A 16,738-nucleotide genomic window follows, 5' to 3' on the forward strand; every position below is an offset into this window, starting at 1 on the left:
TAAGGATTTGGTGACCTGGTCATAGAAAGCCACCAGGTTGATCTGACAGGACCTGCCTCTAATGAACCTGTGTTGGTTGCCCCTAAGCATGATCTCCCCTGCTGGTCCCTCGTGGACATGTGCCAGAATAATTCTCTCGAAAAGCTTGCCCAGGATCGAGGTAATCCTAACTGGCCTATAGTTTCCCAGGTCCTCCTTCCTCCCCTTTTTGAAGATGGGAACCACACTGGCCCTGTTCCCATCCTCTGGCACCACACCAGAGCACCACATGTGCTTGTAAAGCTGTGCCAGGGGTCCCGCAATGACCTCAGCCAATTCCCTCAGTACTCGAGGGTGGAGATCGTCCAGACCAGCTGATTAAATACATCTAGTCCCTCCAGAAGTTCCCTAACTAGTTCCTCGCTAACCCTTGGCCTAGGTTTTAAAGATGTAATTTACAATTTTATAGGGCATGGATGGGCAATAAGGGTCAAGATTATTTTAAGATTAAATGTAATCTAATACAAATTATTCTCATGGGAGAACCCCCCAGTGAATAAAGTGAAAACGAATTCAATGTAGGTATAGAATACTTGTGACTCATATTTATGTCCATCTTAAACCACTGTCTCTCTTACTTCTGTTGAATTTGGAAGGGTTTCAAGTAAATAAATATAGTAGGATCCATTTGCTGCAGACTTTAGGTAGTTTTTCAAGATAGCTTGGAAACAAGTTGGTGGCAGCTAATGAGTTGAACCAAGAGGAATGGGTGCTAGAGTGGAAATATTTTGGGCCTGAAAATGCAGTTGACCAGAAGTTCTGTTGCTTGTAACCTAGTGATTGAGCATAGAACAAGTTATCCATTCCAGCAAGTGTTCCTGTAATCACAGGATGATCACCAGGGAGTTTCTCATCAACACTTTTCTCACAAAGCATTCTGTTCCTGTTCCCCACATCCCTAGTCCTTGTCAGAAACTAATGGAATTTCTGTCCACTCAAGGATTCTTTAGGAATTACATTTTTTCCCTTTGCCAATAGTGGGAGAGATTTTTATTATTAATAGTTGTGATTCAGGAGGGAATATAATCATCTTCTAGCATAGTTGCCAGTCAACAGATTCTATTCCGGGTCAATCCTCTTCCCCCTCCCCACCTTAAAATGCAGTCCATGTGAGACTGCACTGAGGAAACTTCTTACCCAATAGGTGCCTAAGGAACAGAAGCTGCTTATCACTCATGAGCTAATGGCCATTGACCCATGTCAGCTGGCATGCAGGAATTTGTGCTGCCACATCATGTACCACTTATTGGGCTAGTAATGGTAGCAGATTTCTTGAGCTGCCAAGAAGCTGTGGTGGGCTAAAGTGCTGGTTTTTAAAGTCCTATACAGAAGTATAATGCTCCATTATTAAAACAAAGAATTTTCAACATACGATGCATTCTGTACTGACTTGTATTTCCTCAGTCTGGATCAGGGGTGGGTACACACGCATGCCTTAGTGTGGACAGGGCCAGGGCTGTGCTGCCAAAACAAGGATTGGGCCCCTTGCAGCACCCCCTCTGTCTGCCCTTGCGTACCAACCTCTTACAAGTCAAGGTAGCAGATCCACCCTGTCCAAAAATTGCCGACAACTGGTCTAGATGTTTGAAACATGCTGGCCAGTATTCATCTTTCTTACTAGTACTTTTCATTTTTTGGGTTTCCTGCATTAGCAGAAGATTGCATGAAGGAATGCATCTCTTACAATAATTGTCCATGGGACTGTTTTAAAAATCCCCCTACTATTTTTTTCCTCCAGGAAATCTACATTTTGGGTGAATATGACCTGCTGTTATGCCTTCAAATACCTTACAGTTGTGTATATATTAAAAATGTTGCATGCATTATTGTGTGTCTGTATGTCTATGCGTGCGCAGGCACGCATGCTATCTGATGCAACATTTAGCAGCTTTTGATGGGGTTAAAAGATTAAAGCCATTTTAAGTACTATTATTTAAAGAAACTTGGTAGCTGGTTTTAGCCTGTTACCTGCAGTATGTCAGCAGATAACGTTACTTTATTATCTAAATGGGCAAATATACCTACTAACATATGGTCTTCTCTTTGCAGAGTGACCTCTGGTCATGTGGCATTACAGCCATTGAAATGGCAGAAGGCGCTCCCCGTAAGTGATATGTATTCTTTTCCAAGCGGCTGATTAAAGTTGAAACTTATACTTAGGAGCTTCTGGTTGTAATCTAAACCCAGCTTTGAGGTTTCTGAAAATGTGCTGATGGTGTTATTGTAGTCTTTGGGGGTTTTTTTCTGTTCTATAAATATAAAATACTATAAACAGCAACATCACTAAAGATACTGCAGTATTTTAAGCATTACTGTGCAGATTGTGATTATAGTAGTGTAATAAAAGTATTAGGAGCATTTGGAAGCTAATTGGTCTATTAACTTCCTAAAGTGGGTATATTAGGCTTTGGAGCTATGTCCCTAAGGTGTAGTGAATACCCTTGCATGAGATATTTTAAACTTAGAGCAGAGAAAAAAAGGTTGAAAAATGTACTATCCTGCTTTGTCAGGACTTTTACACTACTTATCATGTCTTTTCCATCTTTAATATCCATAAGTCATTGTAGTGGTAAGATTCTTCTTGAACAGAGTGCCTTGGATTTGCAGAAGAGGGGCAAATTCTTATCTTTCCTTTCTTACTACTTGCACAATGCCAAAGATTCTTGGAGGAATGTGATTTAGGTGATAAGCATACATTCAAAACTGTTCGTGAAGAACTTTTTAATATAGACCATTTGAATATATTCAGAAAAGGAATTTAAAAGGCCTCAAATTCATAACCTTTTTCTTGCTGTATTTTTTCACATACTGGGGAATAAAACTAAGTATGAAGCTGAACCAGAGGACCAGAACTACGTCAAAAATGGAGTTTACAAACTTTTGTTTTCACTTGAGTATACTCCTAGCAAGTGGATAAATTAATATTCTACCCTGCCATCCCAGTCAGTTTTTTAGTATGAAAACTGGAATGTTCCATTTAAACTTGAGTGTGTCAGGCTACTATTTATGTATGTAATAATGAAACATCTGATTAACAGCTGTCATGGAAATGATCAGATGGAGAGTATTGACATCCTTTTTAGTTATGAAATGCCATCTTCCTCGTCTAACTGTGACTTAAAAATAAAAACTGTTAAAGTTGTCATATGGAGTTCAGTTGTCTTGTTCAAATTCATATTTTTAATATTCTTTCCCCCTTGGGATTGCACATTTGCACACATGCTCACATTCTGGCTGCATCAGCTGTTCTTTGACCATTTGCTTTGCCTGCAGCTTTATTTTTTTATTGTCTCTCTAACAACTTTTCTGTTGAGAACACGTGGATTTGTTTTTATTTGTTTATTTGCTCAGATTAAAACTCTTATCAGCTCTGTATGCCTTCAAGGCATTTTTACCTGATGGGTATTGGCAATGCATTTTTTTTTTTTTTTAATGCTACAATAATAGTCCCTAGTTGGTCCCTCTCAAGATTGGTAGCTGAGGCCTTTGGGTAAGGGAGTCATTTGCACTGAGCCCCCAGTGTCTTTCATAGCTGATCATTCCTTCAGCATTAGTAGTTTCTCCCTTGGCAGAGAACTGTTATCCATACTTGCTGGTCCACAGGCATCCATGCAGAATTGTGGTTGTCTGCCCAGGAGTCCTGACTCCGCTTCACCTCCCAGCTTCCCTCTTTGTGCACTCATTGGCCATGCAGTTCCACTGGGGATGAGCTACCAGGAAAAAAATCTTTTTCACAAGTGAAAAGGCAGAGAAGGTGCAGATAGTGGTACAGACCAAGGCTTCTGCTCCCAGCCTTTTCTCCCTTCCCTTTATGGACTGTGACACCACAAAGTACCTTGAATTTGAAGAAGAGGTGGATTTCTGCAGAAATAGGTATCTGTCCCTTCCATAGGCCAGTGGGGGATATCAGGTGACTGATGCAGACTTTTTTTTGGCTTTAAAATGCAGAGTTAGCAGTGGAGCTGTTACATTTTGATTTAAGTTTGTTTAAGGTTGTTCTTGTCTTTGCTCATCATAGATGTGCAATTGGGGATAGAGAACATCTATGGAAATTAAGCAGTCACGATACAGAACCGTGCAAAATGGAAAAAAAACCTGAGCAAATATATTTATATATAAACTCTTTTTCCCCAGCCCTCTGTGACATGCATCCAATGAGGGCGCTGTTTCTTATTCCAAGAAATCCTCCTCCACGGCTAAAATCCAAGAAATGGTACGTAGTAGTTACCTATTTCATGCAATCTGTTTTATAGTTTCCTTTTCAACATAACAACAAGTATGCCATGAAATAAAGGAAGTACTAATTTACTGTTATAAGGAAATAGTAACAGTTTAAGTTGGCTAAATCACTCTTTTCTTATCTTCTTATGGCATTAAATCAAAGGACAATAAGATGATATACATTAATTATTTTTTATTTTATTTTATTTTAGGGAAATGTTTTTTGAATCATGAGACAATAATAAAAATAAGCTGCTCTGGTGACAGAGCATCATATTAGGGTGACAAATTATACCACAACTCATTCTTGTCTTTTGCTGCATTCCTAATTTGCAATATATTTTCTGAGATACAAGATGATAAAGAAACAAGACCAGTACCATAGCTGCCTCGATGCTACATTGAAAGGAGCTATTAAAATTAATGAAGGCCTTCACAATAATTATTGTAAACATTTGAGACTGCGCATGTGCTTGCCAGCTGAGAAGAGTCCATGAACATTGCAGGATTCTCTCCCCACCCACTACCCCTTTGTCATTATTACATACAACTGACATGTATGAAACAATATTGTTTACTAGAAAGAGTTTTTCTATAGATTGAATGTGGTGCAAGAGTACATGTAAGTGTTAAAAAATATGCTGCATGAATTCTGTGAGTGTGAGGCTGAATGCAGAAGTTCTGTCATAGAGAAATTACAGGTACTCCTCACTTAACGTCATCCTGGTTAACGTTTGTTTCATTATTACACCGCTGATCGATTAGAGAACATACTCATTTAAAGTTGCACAATGTTCAGTTATAATGTTGCTTGCCCGCCACCTGCTAGTAGATAACTATTGTGACGTAATTGGATTTGCTTAACGTCGTTTCACTTGAAGTCGCATTTTGCAAGAACGTAACTATGACATTAAGCGAGGAGCAGCTGTATAATGTGATGTGACCATTTATACTAATGTATAAATAACCTTTTTGTCATTGTCATCTTGATCCTTGTCGTCTTGGTAGAGCAGTGCTCTTCTATATACATGTATATATCTGTGCACATATATGCACAGATGCTGTAGGTGTTAAAGACAGGAAATCAGATTAAGTGTTTGCACACCTCTTGCTTATGCTTTTCTTTGTAGAAACCTTACTATCTTTAAAAAATACAAAAAAAACCCCTTCAGGAAGTCCATTTTAAATAAGCTTTGTAAAAGGTAGAGTATGAATATTTATCTATAAGATTTTTTGAGAGATAAGAAACATGTTTGTTTTAATTTGTCCATTCATTATAGTGTTTAAAATCCAAGCACAATAGCATTTTGCAAATGCCCAAGGATTAAAAAGTGAAGTTGACTAAAAATGCTGCTGATTTTAACCTGTTTTCATTGATCATGATGGATTCCAGAGAAGAAAACTGTATAAATGCTAAAAAGTTCAGTTTTTAAAAAATATTTTTCACTCATTGCTCTAAGGATTTTTTTTTAGAAGCAGAGGTAAAACAGGATTTATTAAAATGATGCTTATACTGACAATTTCTCTTTAATACAGTAGGCTGTCAGGACTAATCGTAACTTTAACAAGATGCACTTTGATTTGCCGAACATGACTACTGTCTTAAGCAAACCAGGATGAGCCAGACCACTTTAGAGAAGTTTCGTAGAGTTACACTGGGGGTGAATTTGATTCCTTGGGCCTGAAATGAATGAATTGTGTGACATTGTCAACTGTTGAAAATGTTAAGTATGTTTGTTATGGCCATTCAGGTTAAAAAAAGATTAATTTTTTTAAATTCCTACAAAGATACCTCACTAAGGCAGTTTGGTATTACTTGAGGATGGGATGTTGGCATTGGCGATATTCCCACATCTTTTTTGAACCTCTGTAAGTAGGGAACCTAGCAAATTTGGGGCACCTGCTCTCTGATTTCGCAATCTGAGCATGGTGTCCAGCACCATTTTCAAATGGCCATCTCGCAGTTTCTGGGGAGGGGCAGGGCTTCCAGGGCTCCTCAGCCAATCGATCAGAGGTGTTATGGGGCCTGCTGCGCTCTGCCACAGTGCTGCCACCACTCCCCCCGCCGTTATGTTTCAGGATGCCAGGGCTTCCCACCCTTCTCTGGTTTTGTAGCTCCCCCCCACCCCAAGTGATTTTGCATGGTTTCCTAGTCATGGAGACCAACTTTAAATTTGCTGTTTCAATAAAAATTGCAAAATCACAAATTTGGTAGTCTGTATATGTAAGGTACCAGTAATCACTCTTTTGGGAGAACTTTCTTATTAGGAGAGGGAATTGAGGGGTTTAAATATAATTTGGAAGAACTGAAAACGGTTTTATAAATTTTCCGCCTTTTTTCCCTTCTCTTTCAGGTCAAAAAAGTTTTTTAGCTTTATAGAAGGTTGTTTAGTGAAGAACTACATGCAGAGGCCTTCTACAGAACAGCTTTTAAAACATCCTTTTATACGTGATCAGCCAAATGAAAGGCAAGTCCGAATCCAGCTGAAGGATCATATAGACAGGACCAGAAAGAAGAGAGGAGAGAAAGGTATGCAGACCTTTAAAAATTAGTTTGTTTTTTAGATGTTTAATAAAAAATAATCAGTAAGTATTATTGCAAATAGAAGAAAAAAGGTCATTGTTTTTTTTATAATTGAACTTCCACATGGAAAGATTCCTTTCAAATTTTGTCTTGCCTTTTCTACACACAGTTTTAGTTGTAAGAATATCTCATAGTTTCACTCAACTACAGTATTACCTACATAACCTAAATATCACACTATCTACAAAGATATTTGGGATTGTGTACCCTCTCATATTTGTTTTGCTTATACATTCATTCCTGGAGTTATGCCATAATTGGAATTTACATTAAGTAAAGATGCTGAAGTATTTGGATATAGACAAATATAGCAGCTGTTTTGCTATCAAAGGACACTGATACAAGCTGTTAGGATACAACTGTCACTGTGTGCATAATTCTGTAGCGAGACACATGTAGCAAAACCTCTCCAACTTTAACTGCTTCGTCCAGGGTCACAACAGGAATGTACGTTTGTCCATGCCCTTTTTCTTTGGGTACTTGAACAGGAGGTGTTAAAATTTTTGTTAGGCTGTGAAGAGATACAACTTCAAAACATTTAAAAGGGAAGGGGGGCTTGTTTGTGGACCATACATCAGCTCTTGTGATAAAACTGCTGTCTGTATACCTATGACAGTATAAGTGGAGTTAAATTTGAAGAAGACAGGTTTACCATTACAACAATTTAGCACTAAATGTAATGGTATTGGAGCGGACAGGCCTAACTCTTACTGTAGTATTATATTTATATACCGGTGTTACTGTTACCTCTGTGTCTGCCCTGAATAATTTCTGATGTTTAGAATCAGACAAGGAATTTGGTATCATCAAAGGTACTTCATTAAAAGTTAGTGGGCAGGAGCATATCCTGCTTTAGGGACAAAGGAAGCCTTGTTTTCTGCTCTCAATGTGTCTAGCTATGTTGCAGTTTGACAATTTGCTCCACAATCAGAATTGTATTAGTCTGGTACTGGTACAGCAGGTGGATGATGACTGCGCTGATGCTAGACCAATGGTAGGAGCCTATGGATAAAACTAATGGTGTTTCCTTGGGTGTCTCAGCTGAGGTCATAAATGAATAGTTCCAACGGGCTTTATGTAAACCTGGTTGACTTTAAGCTATTCAGAATGGGATCATGGAGAATCTAAATACCATATTTTTCTAGAATACATAACATCATCTGACCCCAGCACTCTTTCCTGCCCAGGGCAGGGGGTCAGACTCTATGATCTGTTGAGGTCCCTTCCGACCCTAGCATCTGTGAATCCTAGAATGTAACATCACCATCTTTTTTAAAGCTGGAATGAAGTAAAAAATATCTTTACTTATAGTAACTGACTAGCAGTTAAGGAGCACAGCCTGCTTGTTCTGCTCCCTGTGAGTGGTGTGCAGATTTTACCTTCAGGTTTGCCCTTAGTGATGTACTGGTATTACTGTATTGCTTGCAAACATAGCACACTTAAATTTCCGGGAGCTTGGGGGGGCGCGGGGCTGTTGTACACAAAAAAAAAAATGGTATTTTAAAGTAGTAGAAAAAAAAAATGTAATAGCTACCTAGCATGTTATTTCCTCTCTTAATTGCCAGATGAGACAGAGTATGAATATAGTGGAAGTGAGGAAGAAGAGGAGGAAGTGCCTGAACAAGAAGGAGAACCAAGGTAACAAATACTGGTGGGAGACCATTGAGCAGTCTAGATCAATACATTTTAAACCTGCATTGATAAATCTCATCGAATCATTACATAGATTATTCAGCATGCAAATTAGTATCGTGTGACTGTGAAAGATTTCAAAGTTTACTCAGATTTCTCAAGATTTCGAAGCTTTCCATCTTGGCTACTGTAAATACTGACGTTTCTTAGAACTACTTGGGTATGGGAGGTTCACAGTGAACAAGCTTGGGTCTAAGTAAAGAAGCAAGTGAAGCTCTCCTTAATCAGCTATCTCCCAGACTTTTAAAGAAAAACCATGGGATTCTGGCTTGGGAACTCGAGTTGGTTCTTATTTTCTCTGACCTGATTTTACACCTTCTAGGGAGAGTGCATATTTGATATGCATCCAGTGTCTTGGTTGTGAAAGAAATGAGATTAATAAAAGATGTAATTAGGTTAAACTTTAATGCCTATGCTTCAGGGTAGGTATACAATGGCCCATCAGGCTTTATGGTATGGGCGACTTCACTTTTTTCCTTTTTGTAGCTCCATTGTCAACGTGCCTGGAGAATCAACCCTCCGACGTGATTTCCTGAGGCTGCAGCAGGAAAACAAGGAGCGGTCCGAGGCCCTTCGGAGACAGCAGCTGCTCCAGGAACAGCAACTCCGAGAGCAAGAGGAATACAAGAGGCAGCTGCTGGCAGAAAGACAGAAACGCATAGAGCAGCAGAAAGAGCAAAGGAGGCGGCTGGAAGAGGTAGCAATAGAAGAGTTCCTAAGAGTTTTTCTGCCCCAGTTGTTAAGAAATATTCCTAGTTGACCCAACAGAGAAATGCATAGTTATTGGCCAGTGCATCTATAAAAAAAAAAAAAAAAAAAAAAACACGGGGGGAGCATTTAGAAAGGCTCTTAAATCCAGATTTGCTCCCTCAATAGATATAAGGTGTTTCACTTCCAAGTGCTGAATACCCAGGAGTTTTCATAGGAAACTGCTGATGCTTAGACCCATTGTCTGGTCTCTTGAATGGTGATACATGTCTGCCCATTTTGTTGTCTCCACTTAGAAGACTGGGTAATAGGTTTGGACATTGAGTAGCTATAAAGAAGAGAAGACTTTTTAATTATTCATTCTTAGTTTACTTGAAGCAGACTGAGGTTACTTTTAGACATTTTTGTGGACCACACAAGTTCTTAGATTTATCATAAATACCTGTGTTTATACATTAATACATCATATGGGGAAATCTGTTTTTGATGGTGTGCTCTTATGTAGCATACCATTTGTATCAAGAACACATAATTTATACTATACATATCAAAAATAATTTTACCAATTGTCCTGGATACATTTTCCCCCATACCTTTCACATGAAGTTCTTTCGTAAGCCCCTGCTACAGGTAGACTCTTGCCCACTTACATTTTACGGATAAACTGAATAACTGTTTATATATTGCTTGGTAGTTTTCATTCAAAAACTTTTGTGACAGCACCCTGTCCCATTTGAATCCATCTTGATTTTTTTAGAAACACCAAAGTATTTTAAAAGTGCCCAAGATGTTCAGTGAAAAAAAAATAAACAAATGGGTCAGATCTTTAAAGTGGAAAGGTTTCAAAACAATTTTGAAGGCCAAAACTGGATATGGGAGTTAAAGTGAAACCAGTCATCTGGCTCTGCAGGAAGTGCAGGATCAAATTCCAGTTGTCCTCACATGACCCTCGTTTGATTTGTTGTTTCAACTGCTCACCCAGCCTAGTTTTTTCCAAGCATTGTAATGAGGACATAACGCTGAAACCAGGACCATCACAGCTCCATCACATTGCAGCATAAGTTTTCAAGATTCACATTGTTTTTACACAATTAATAATGTAACATGGAATTCAGAAGAGCTTTACAGGATGTCTCTGTCTCTCTCAAGTCATTCCCAAATATGGGAGTGAATTTAGCGCTTACGTTAGGTGAACTCAACCACACATGAAGCAGGAAGGGGGGTAGGCAAGTTCTTTCTCCTGTACCCCTCTCAAATTGCCAAGATAAACTTGGTTGCTATTCCAGGTGTTGGCTTGTAGTAGTACCCACAGAAGTGAGTGGAAGCTAGCAAACTGCCTAGCCCCCATAGACGTTTGCTTTTAATATACAAGAAATATAATTTTCTTTGAGTACCTTGGAACGTTGTGTCAGTTCAAATGGACCACATCAACTAATCTGTACAGTTTTTTTAACCCTAAATTTATTTGAATAGGAAAGTAAAACTAGTGCAAATATCAGAAATGAGATGGTGTGTGTTCTCCGTAAAGTTTAAATGCAGGGACCTTTTGGTGCATTGGAGGGTGTGTATAAAGGTGCAAAACTTGAGGGGTGAAGCAAGGGGGAGAAGTCCTCCGAATCTTTTGCCTCCCAAAAATACTCTTAAATGTATAAACCCTATAATATTACATATTTTTATACATAAGAATGTTAACTTAATCACTTTCATGCTGTATTTTAGACGCAAGTGGCAATTAGTTGCCTGTCTTTGCCCATCCTTTACTCCCATCCTTAGATTTTTGCAACATAAGCATGTTGGGTATTGGTTTTTTTCAATATTTATAGAACCACATCTGTTTTCTTTTGCTTAGTAATAGTCTTTCTCTTTTTAAAAAACATACCAGACAATGTTGAGTCAATCTGAGCTGCAAAAGGTCTTAAACCTAACTCCTGACAACTTTAGCAGCTGCCTGACTGTGCATAACGTGAGTTGATATATTAGCAAATGCAGTTGCACAGCAGACCATGAAGAGCTGAAGAAAGGAAAAAAACTGCTACATCTGTCTAGTCTTACAGATATGTCTTTATGGAATTGACTACAAAAGCAGTTTTGTAAGGGGGGAAAAAAGCGTCATTCAAAGGGAGTTTAAAAAAAAATCCCCCCCACTAAAAATGCTTAAAACCATTGAATGACTCTCTTGAGGTTTGTTGTTTGAATCTTGTATTGGAAAAAAAATTTACCTGAGTGACTCAGGAAAACATGAACCAAGACAAATTCATTAAAAGGGGTGGGGAAGAAAAATGCTTAGATAGCATCAATAGTTTGCATAACCTGAAGGAAGCCAAGACATTGAAATGCTAACAGTTTGTCCTTAACTCACCCCAAGTTTTGAGGAAACATGTAAATAATGAGCTTGGCAAAGTGGGTTTAGGCTAGCATCAGCCCATGAATTGCAGGATTCTTCCCAGCTTTTGGAACATTAATTAAATATGAGTTTCTGGGGTGCTTGGTTAAGGTGCCTTTTTGGTGTTTCTATTTTATGTTCTGCTGCAAAAAGGAAAATTTTATGCGCTAGGCAGTGTTGCCAACTTTTTTTTTTATAATTAAAAATGAGGGCTTGTTCTTACAATGCTGGCATGGATCCTAGACGGTTTTGACTGAGACTGCTGCAAGAATGGTGTTAGGACATGTGCCAAAAGTGTACTTTCAGCAGTATTACAAGGACAATTGCTTTTTAAAAGGCATATAGGTGACTACAAAAAGCATTGTTGCAGGGACCTTTATAATTTGTGTATTACTTAAGGGGAGGAAATTATATGCTGTTAAAGTGTAGAAAATGATCTGATCAGTCTTAGGTTTTTGGTTAGTGTAAAGCTTGTGTGTGGAAAGATCAGTCAAATGACATTTTAGATATTTAGATGGTTTAAAATAAATGTGAGCTATATCTGTGATATTTAAGTGTCTGAATTTGAGCTTTTCTGCTCAGCAAAATGGAAACAACAATGCTGAGGGTAAAGAAAATGAAAAAAAATACCTGAATTAATGCTTTACAGAAGCGCTGCAGAATCCAAATTGGCTGTGATGGAGATTGAGTCCTATTCTATCCATATTCCCTCAATTCAGAGGGATCCAACATGGTTTTGGCTCTGGCTACTGGAACTTCAGATGGGCCCGCTTTTGGTGGAATGGATCACTGTGGCCAGAGCTTTGTTTTATAAAACCCAAAAGTAGATTATTTGCATCCAGATTCCGCTTTGTTTAAATTTTATATGCAGCTTGGGTTAGCATTGTGTAAGTGGTTCCACTTCTTATTGATGTCTAGGATGGACTAACTAGGAGTATGTTCTTATCTTTTTTATTTACCACTTCCTCCTTGATATACTTGGCACCTAGTACAAGAAATCACCGTGTATATACATTAACCTTCACGTGGCTTTAAAATGGAGTTACAGAATTCAAGTGATTTTATCTCATTAGTGGTTCCTTGTATGAACAAGGTATTGTTTGTGTTTTTATATACAAACTAGCAGTCTGCATGTGTAGCTTTATTGCCCCCTTCTGGCAAATTGTGCCAAACTTCATGGTCTGAGAGGTTAGCCATATCAAATAACCTATGATTGAGACCTGAATTAGTATATATTATAGTAGTGTAAGAGTGATGTAGCCATGAAGGTCCTGGAATTGTGTGAGGGGCAAAGATTTCTTAGGGTGATATCTTTTTAATGGACCTACTAATATAGTTGGGTTAAAGTTAGATAAACTTTTGCATGCAAGGCATTCTTCCTCAGGCCTAGTATATCCTTGCCAATATATTATAGGGGACAGTAAAAGGATAGACCATATACATTATTTCACATAAGATTTCCTTTATTTGGAATGAACAGATTTTGTTAGACTTCTGAGTCTGAGGCAGTCAGGAATCTGGTGGCTCTGTTGCTATTCCACCTGTACATCTTAAATTTCCTTTAGAGTTTCCTCCCGTACCTTCTGTTTAACAGCAAGTGGTCTGAAAATAATCTGTTCATTTCACATACAGAATCAGGAAAGTTGTAGCTGTACACTGAATACTGTATCTCTTATCTAGTTAAAGAAATTTGGAAAGTTCAATCTTTAGTCTCAGTGCAACATTTTATTCTATCTTGCTAACTCCAGTATCTGTAGGAACAACACATTTTGTGTATTTTTGTGATGTGTAGTTAGAGTTTATATGCATGCTTTTCAAACCAAGGGTGAACCCACATAAGCAGCATTTACTTTCTTTTTTTTAAACTTAATCCAAAAAAATATTACCATGTGGTGTTTTTTTTTTCTGGGCCCAAGCTGAATGCTCCTGTGAACATATCTTTACTGAGTGCTTGTTCATTAAGTAGTGTACAAAACTAGACAGAAAGGTGAATATCTTTAAAAAAGCAGAGTGCATAGTGATAATCAGTTGAAGAGTTCTTCTAAAGCTGGGGAACCTCTACCTCTAGTTTTGTCATTATTCATGGCAAAAACATTTCCCCAGTCCTTCTTTATTTTTACCATAATGGGCCCCTGTCATTGAAAGTACTCTGTTTATTTAATGTTTACTGCCTCATTTACTTTGGTACTGGATTGATGACACAGATACTTTGTTCCGGGTAGACCCACACCCTCAGACTGACCACAAACACCTCCATTCGATAAAAGGCAAATTGTATTGATATAAAGTGATAGCAGATAAGAATAATGCAAAGAATTCTATTTCTACTAGTCCTAAGGCTATTGCAGAAGGAAGGTATGTCTGGCCAGTATGCAAGCTTCACTCTGAGGTTTTTCCTTGAATGTCAGATGTCAGCAGCTTGGACGTCAAAGGCCAAAGGCCCCTCCCCTCCCCACTGCCAGTGGCATGGGTAAGATGGGCTGGTGGCATGCCCTCTGTCCATGGTGGCCTTGGGTTCCCCTCTCGATAACCTTTTGCTGCTTTCAAGTCCTATCTTCTGTATTCTTTCTCCGCTCTGATGATTTTTCGTCTCTGAGCATCATTGATTAGTTTCCCTGTGGTCATCACACTGTTCACGTTCTGACCTGTCAGCATATTCCTTTGTTCCAACAAACCCATCATATGCACACATCTTAATTTGGTTATTTACTGGTTTCCAAAACCAGAAATCTCAGGGGCTCTGCAGTTGGCCATTGTGACCTAGTGCTGCAGAGTCCCTTATCTCTGTTTGGGTACACTGTTCATGTTATGGAACACTGTGGTACATGTCTTCAGTTTCCTAGTCTGCTGGCTTCAGACACAGTGGGCCTTGAAGGAAACTGTCAGATACAGGATTTGGAAACCTATTAACCCTTGCTGTTCCCCTGGACAGTTGTTTTAATTCAACATCTACTTTACCTACAAGCCAATTTCTAAAAGCAAACCTTTAAATATTATATTCTAGCCATCATCTTAGGTTTTAAAGTCCATGTTCAGAGGAAGGGAAACCTGTCAAAATTGGTAAACATACTTTGTCCCTCTTGCTTGGAATTTTTTTTTTGTAAGCAGTACTAAGGCCAAATGCCTGCCATTGCATTCATTGGCAAGTTAGCTAAAGTGATTGCTGACAGAATGGTAGGACTGCTGTTGAAAAGCTCCATCTCATTATGTACTTTGGCATTTGGACAGTGTCACAGTTACCTTTCTTTAGATGTTTGGTTTAAGTACAGACTGATGGCAGAGGGTTTTTTCCCTTGTTTCTGTCTGTGAGTGGTAAACATGAAATGTTCAAGACAATTTTCTTTAAAATCTAGTCTCTTAAAATAGAATTCTGTTCCTGTTACTTCACGATGTGGAAAATTGGCAAGCTTCCTACAGTCAGTTCTGAACTCTTATCAAGATCAGCTATTTATAATTATTACTGTCAATGTCTGCCTCCCTTCAAGAAACGATAAATTCATCTCATCAGAATGACCTGAACTGTGCCAACCTACCAAGAAATGAAGATAATACAAGTCATAGACCAGCATAATGTCCTCTAACGGTGGTAGACAGAGTGCTGCTGTGGCTTAAGAAGTATCTGAACTGACATTTAACCAGTTGGTTGCATGCTCTTGCTTCCATCCTCAAGGCAGCAGAATTGTTCTACTTCACAACTTAATTTTCTTAACCTAACAACTTGTCAGACTTGATTAGCCAAAAGGCACCCAAATTCATTAATGTAAATATATACATCTGTGTCAAACAAATTCTACATTCAGAAACCAAAGAACCTATTTAATCCTTTTAAAGTGGTTAAAAAAAAATCGCAAAACCTTACAAATTCTATTGTGTTCCTGGGCTGCTTGGAAGCACTTAACTTTTTTTGGACCTATGCTTATTGAAGAGAAGTTGAAACAAGGAAGAAGTTTGGTAGAAGTACCTATTTAGAAGGAATGCAAAAGCATAGAGGCTGTTTTTGGAGACTTTTAGAATGGCTGTAGAAGGGCAGGGCAAAATTTCATGTTAAGTGAGGCTGGTGGAATAGGAAGGTGGCTGTGAGCCCCAGGAAACTCTTAAAGAAAAGCCAGGATACTGCCAGTTGAAGTGGCGTGGTTGGATATGAACAGTGATCTCTGGGAGGTTAACGTAGCTTCCAGAGTTCTGCTACTGGAGTACTGAAAATCATGGAGCAGGAGTTGGCGACCCCCCCCAGCATGTATGCCAGAACATGGCACGCATTTTTTTTGGCATGCCACAGCTGGTCCAGGCTGGGCAGCTGCCACCAGCCCTGAAGCCTAGGCTGTTTGCAGCAGGCAGCAGTCAGGCTCCAAGAGTGGCAGCAGCTGCCCAGAGCCTGAGCTGGCTGCAAACAGGTGCATCAGGCTCTGGAGCCCTGGCTGGGCTCCGTGGTGGTGGTAGCTACACGTGTACCTCGGGGCAGATGGCAGGAGAGAGGCCTGAGGCAGTGCAAACCCAGCCCGTCCCCCACCACTAACCTGGAGGTGTGCATGCAGCCACCACCACAAACGTGAATTGGGCCCCTCCCAGCTCCATCGTGGTCTGTTCCTGGCACTCTAGGTTGGGCTATTTTTAGCACTCCAGCCAAAAATGTTGTCAGTCCCTGGCATAGAGTATTTCCAAGCCTTAAACCACATGAGTCACCTTTTTCTTCAACTCGCTTCTACACACAGTGGGCAGCTCTTGATTCCAAGAGGAAATTAATTCTGATACGTTTTCATTTTCTTTGCGGTCAGCAGTCAAGCTACCAATGTAGCTAGCAAAGAAAGCATCGAGTGTAGGAGAGGAAAGAGACCAGTTCAGCCTGTACTGTTTCAGTGTGCAAACCTATAAAGAGAGCACTGAAAAATATGGTTCCCTGAACTCTAAATCCTTTGACTTCTGGTTTCTTTTGGTTCTTGACTGGAGCACACTGTATATGGCTACTTCAAATACATTATAAAAATGGAGATTGCATTGTAGTCATTGTTAAAAAGAACAATCAATGCATTTAGCTGTTTGGCTGCTTGAACTGACCCTGAATTTGGGCAGGTGGAGCTTGGGATTTTTGTGTAGGCATGTTTACGGGCCAT

General features: G+C 39.2%; 1 protein-coding gene across 6 annotated transcripts in view; it reads left to right on the forward strand.

Annotated features, from left to right (window-relative positions):
* Window positions 1–16,738, forward strand: part of MAP4K4 (mitogen-activated protein kinase kinase kinase kinase 4) — a 208,123-nt gene that overhangs the window by 150,393 nt on the left and 40,992 nt on the right. For all 6 annotated transcript variants that reach the window (XM_019529543.1, XM_019529546.1, XM_019529544.1 and 3 more), the window contains exons 7-11: window positions 2,089–2,143; window positions 4,174–4,252; window positions 6,615–6,790; window positions 8,410–8,482; window positions 9,023–9,233. In XM_019529543.1, the coding sequence (XP_019385088.1) occupies window positions 2,089–2,143; window positions 4,174–4,252; window positions 6,615–6,790; window positions 8,410–8,482; window positions 9,023–9,233 (594 nt within the window). The remainder of the gene's footprint in view (window positions 1–2,088; window positions 2,144–4,173; window positions 4,253–6,614; window positions 6,791–8,409; window positions 8,483–9,022; window positions 9,234–16,738) is intronic.

This window comes from Crocodylus porosus, unplaced genomic scaffold (genome assembly GCF_001723895.1).
Source record: "Crocodylus porosus isolate Cpor-Errol unplaced genomic scaffold, CroPor_comp1, whole genome shotgun sequence".
NCBI lineage: Eukaryota > Metazoa > Chordata > Crocodylia > Crocodylidae > Crocodylus > Crocodylus porosus.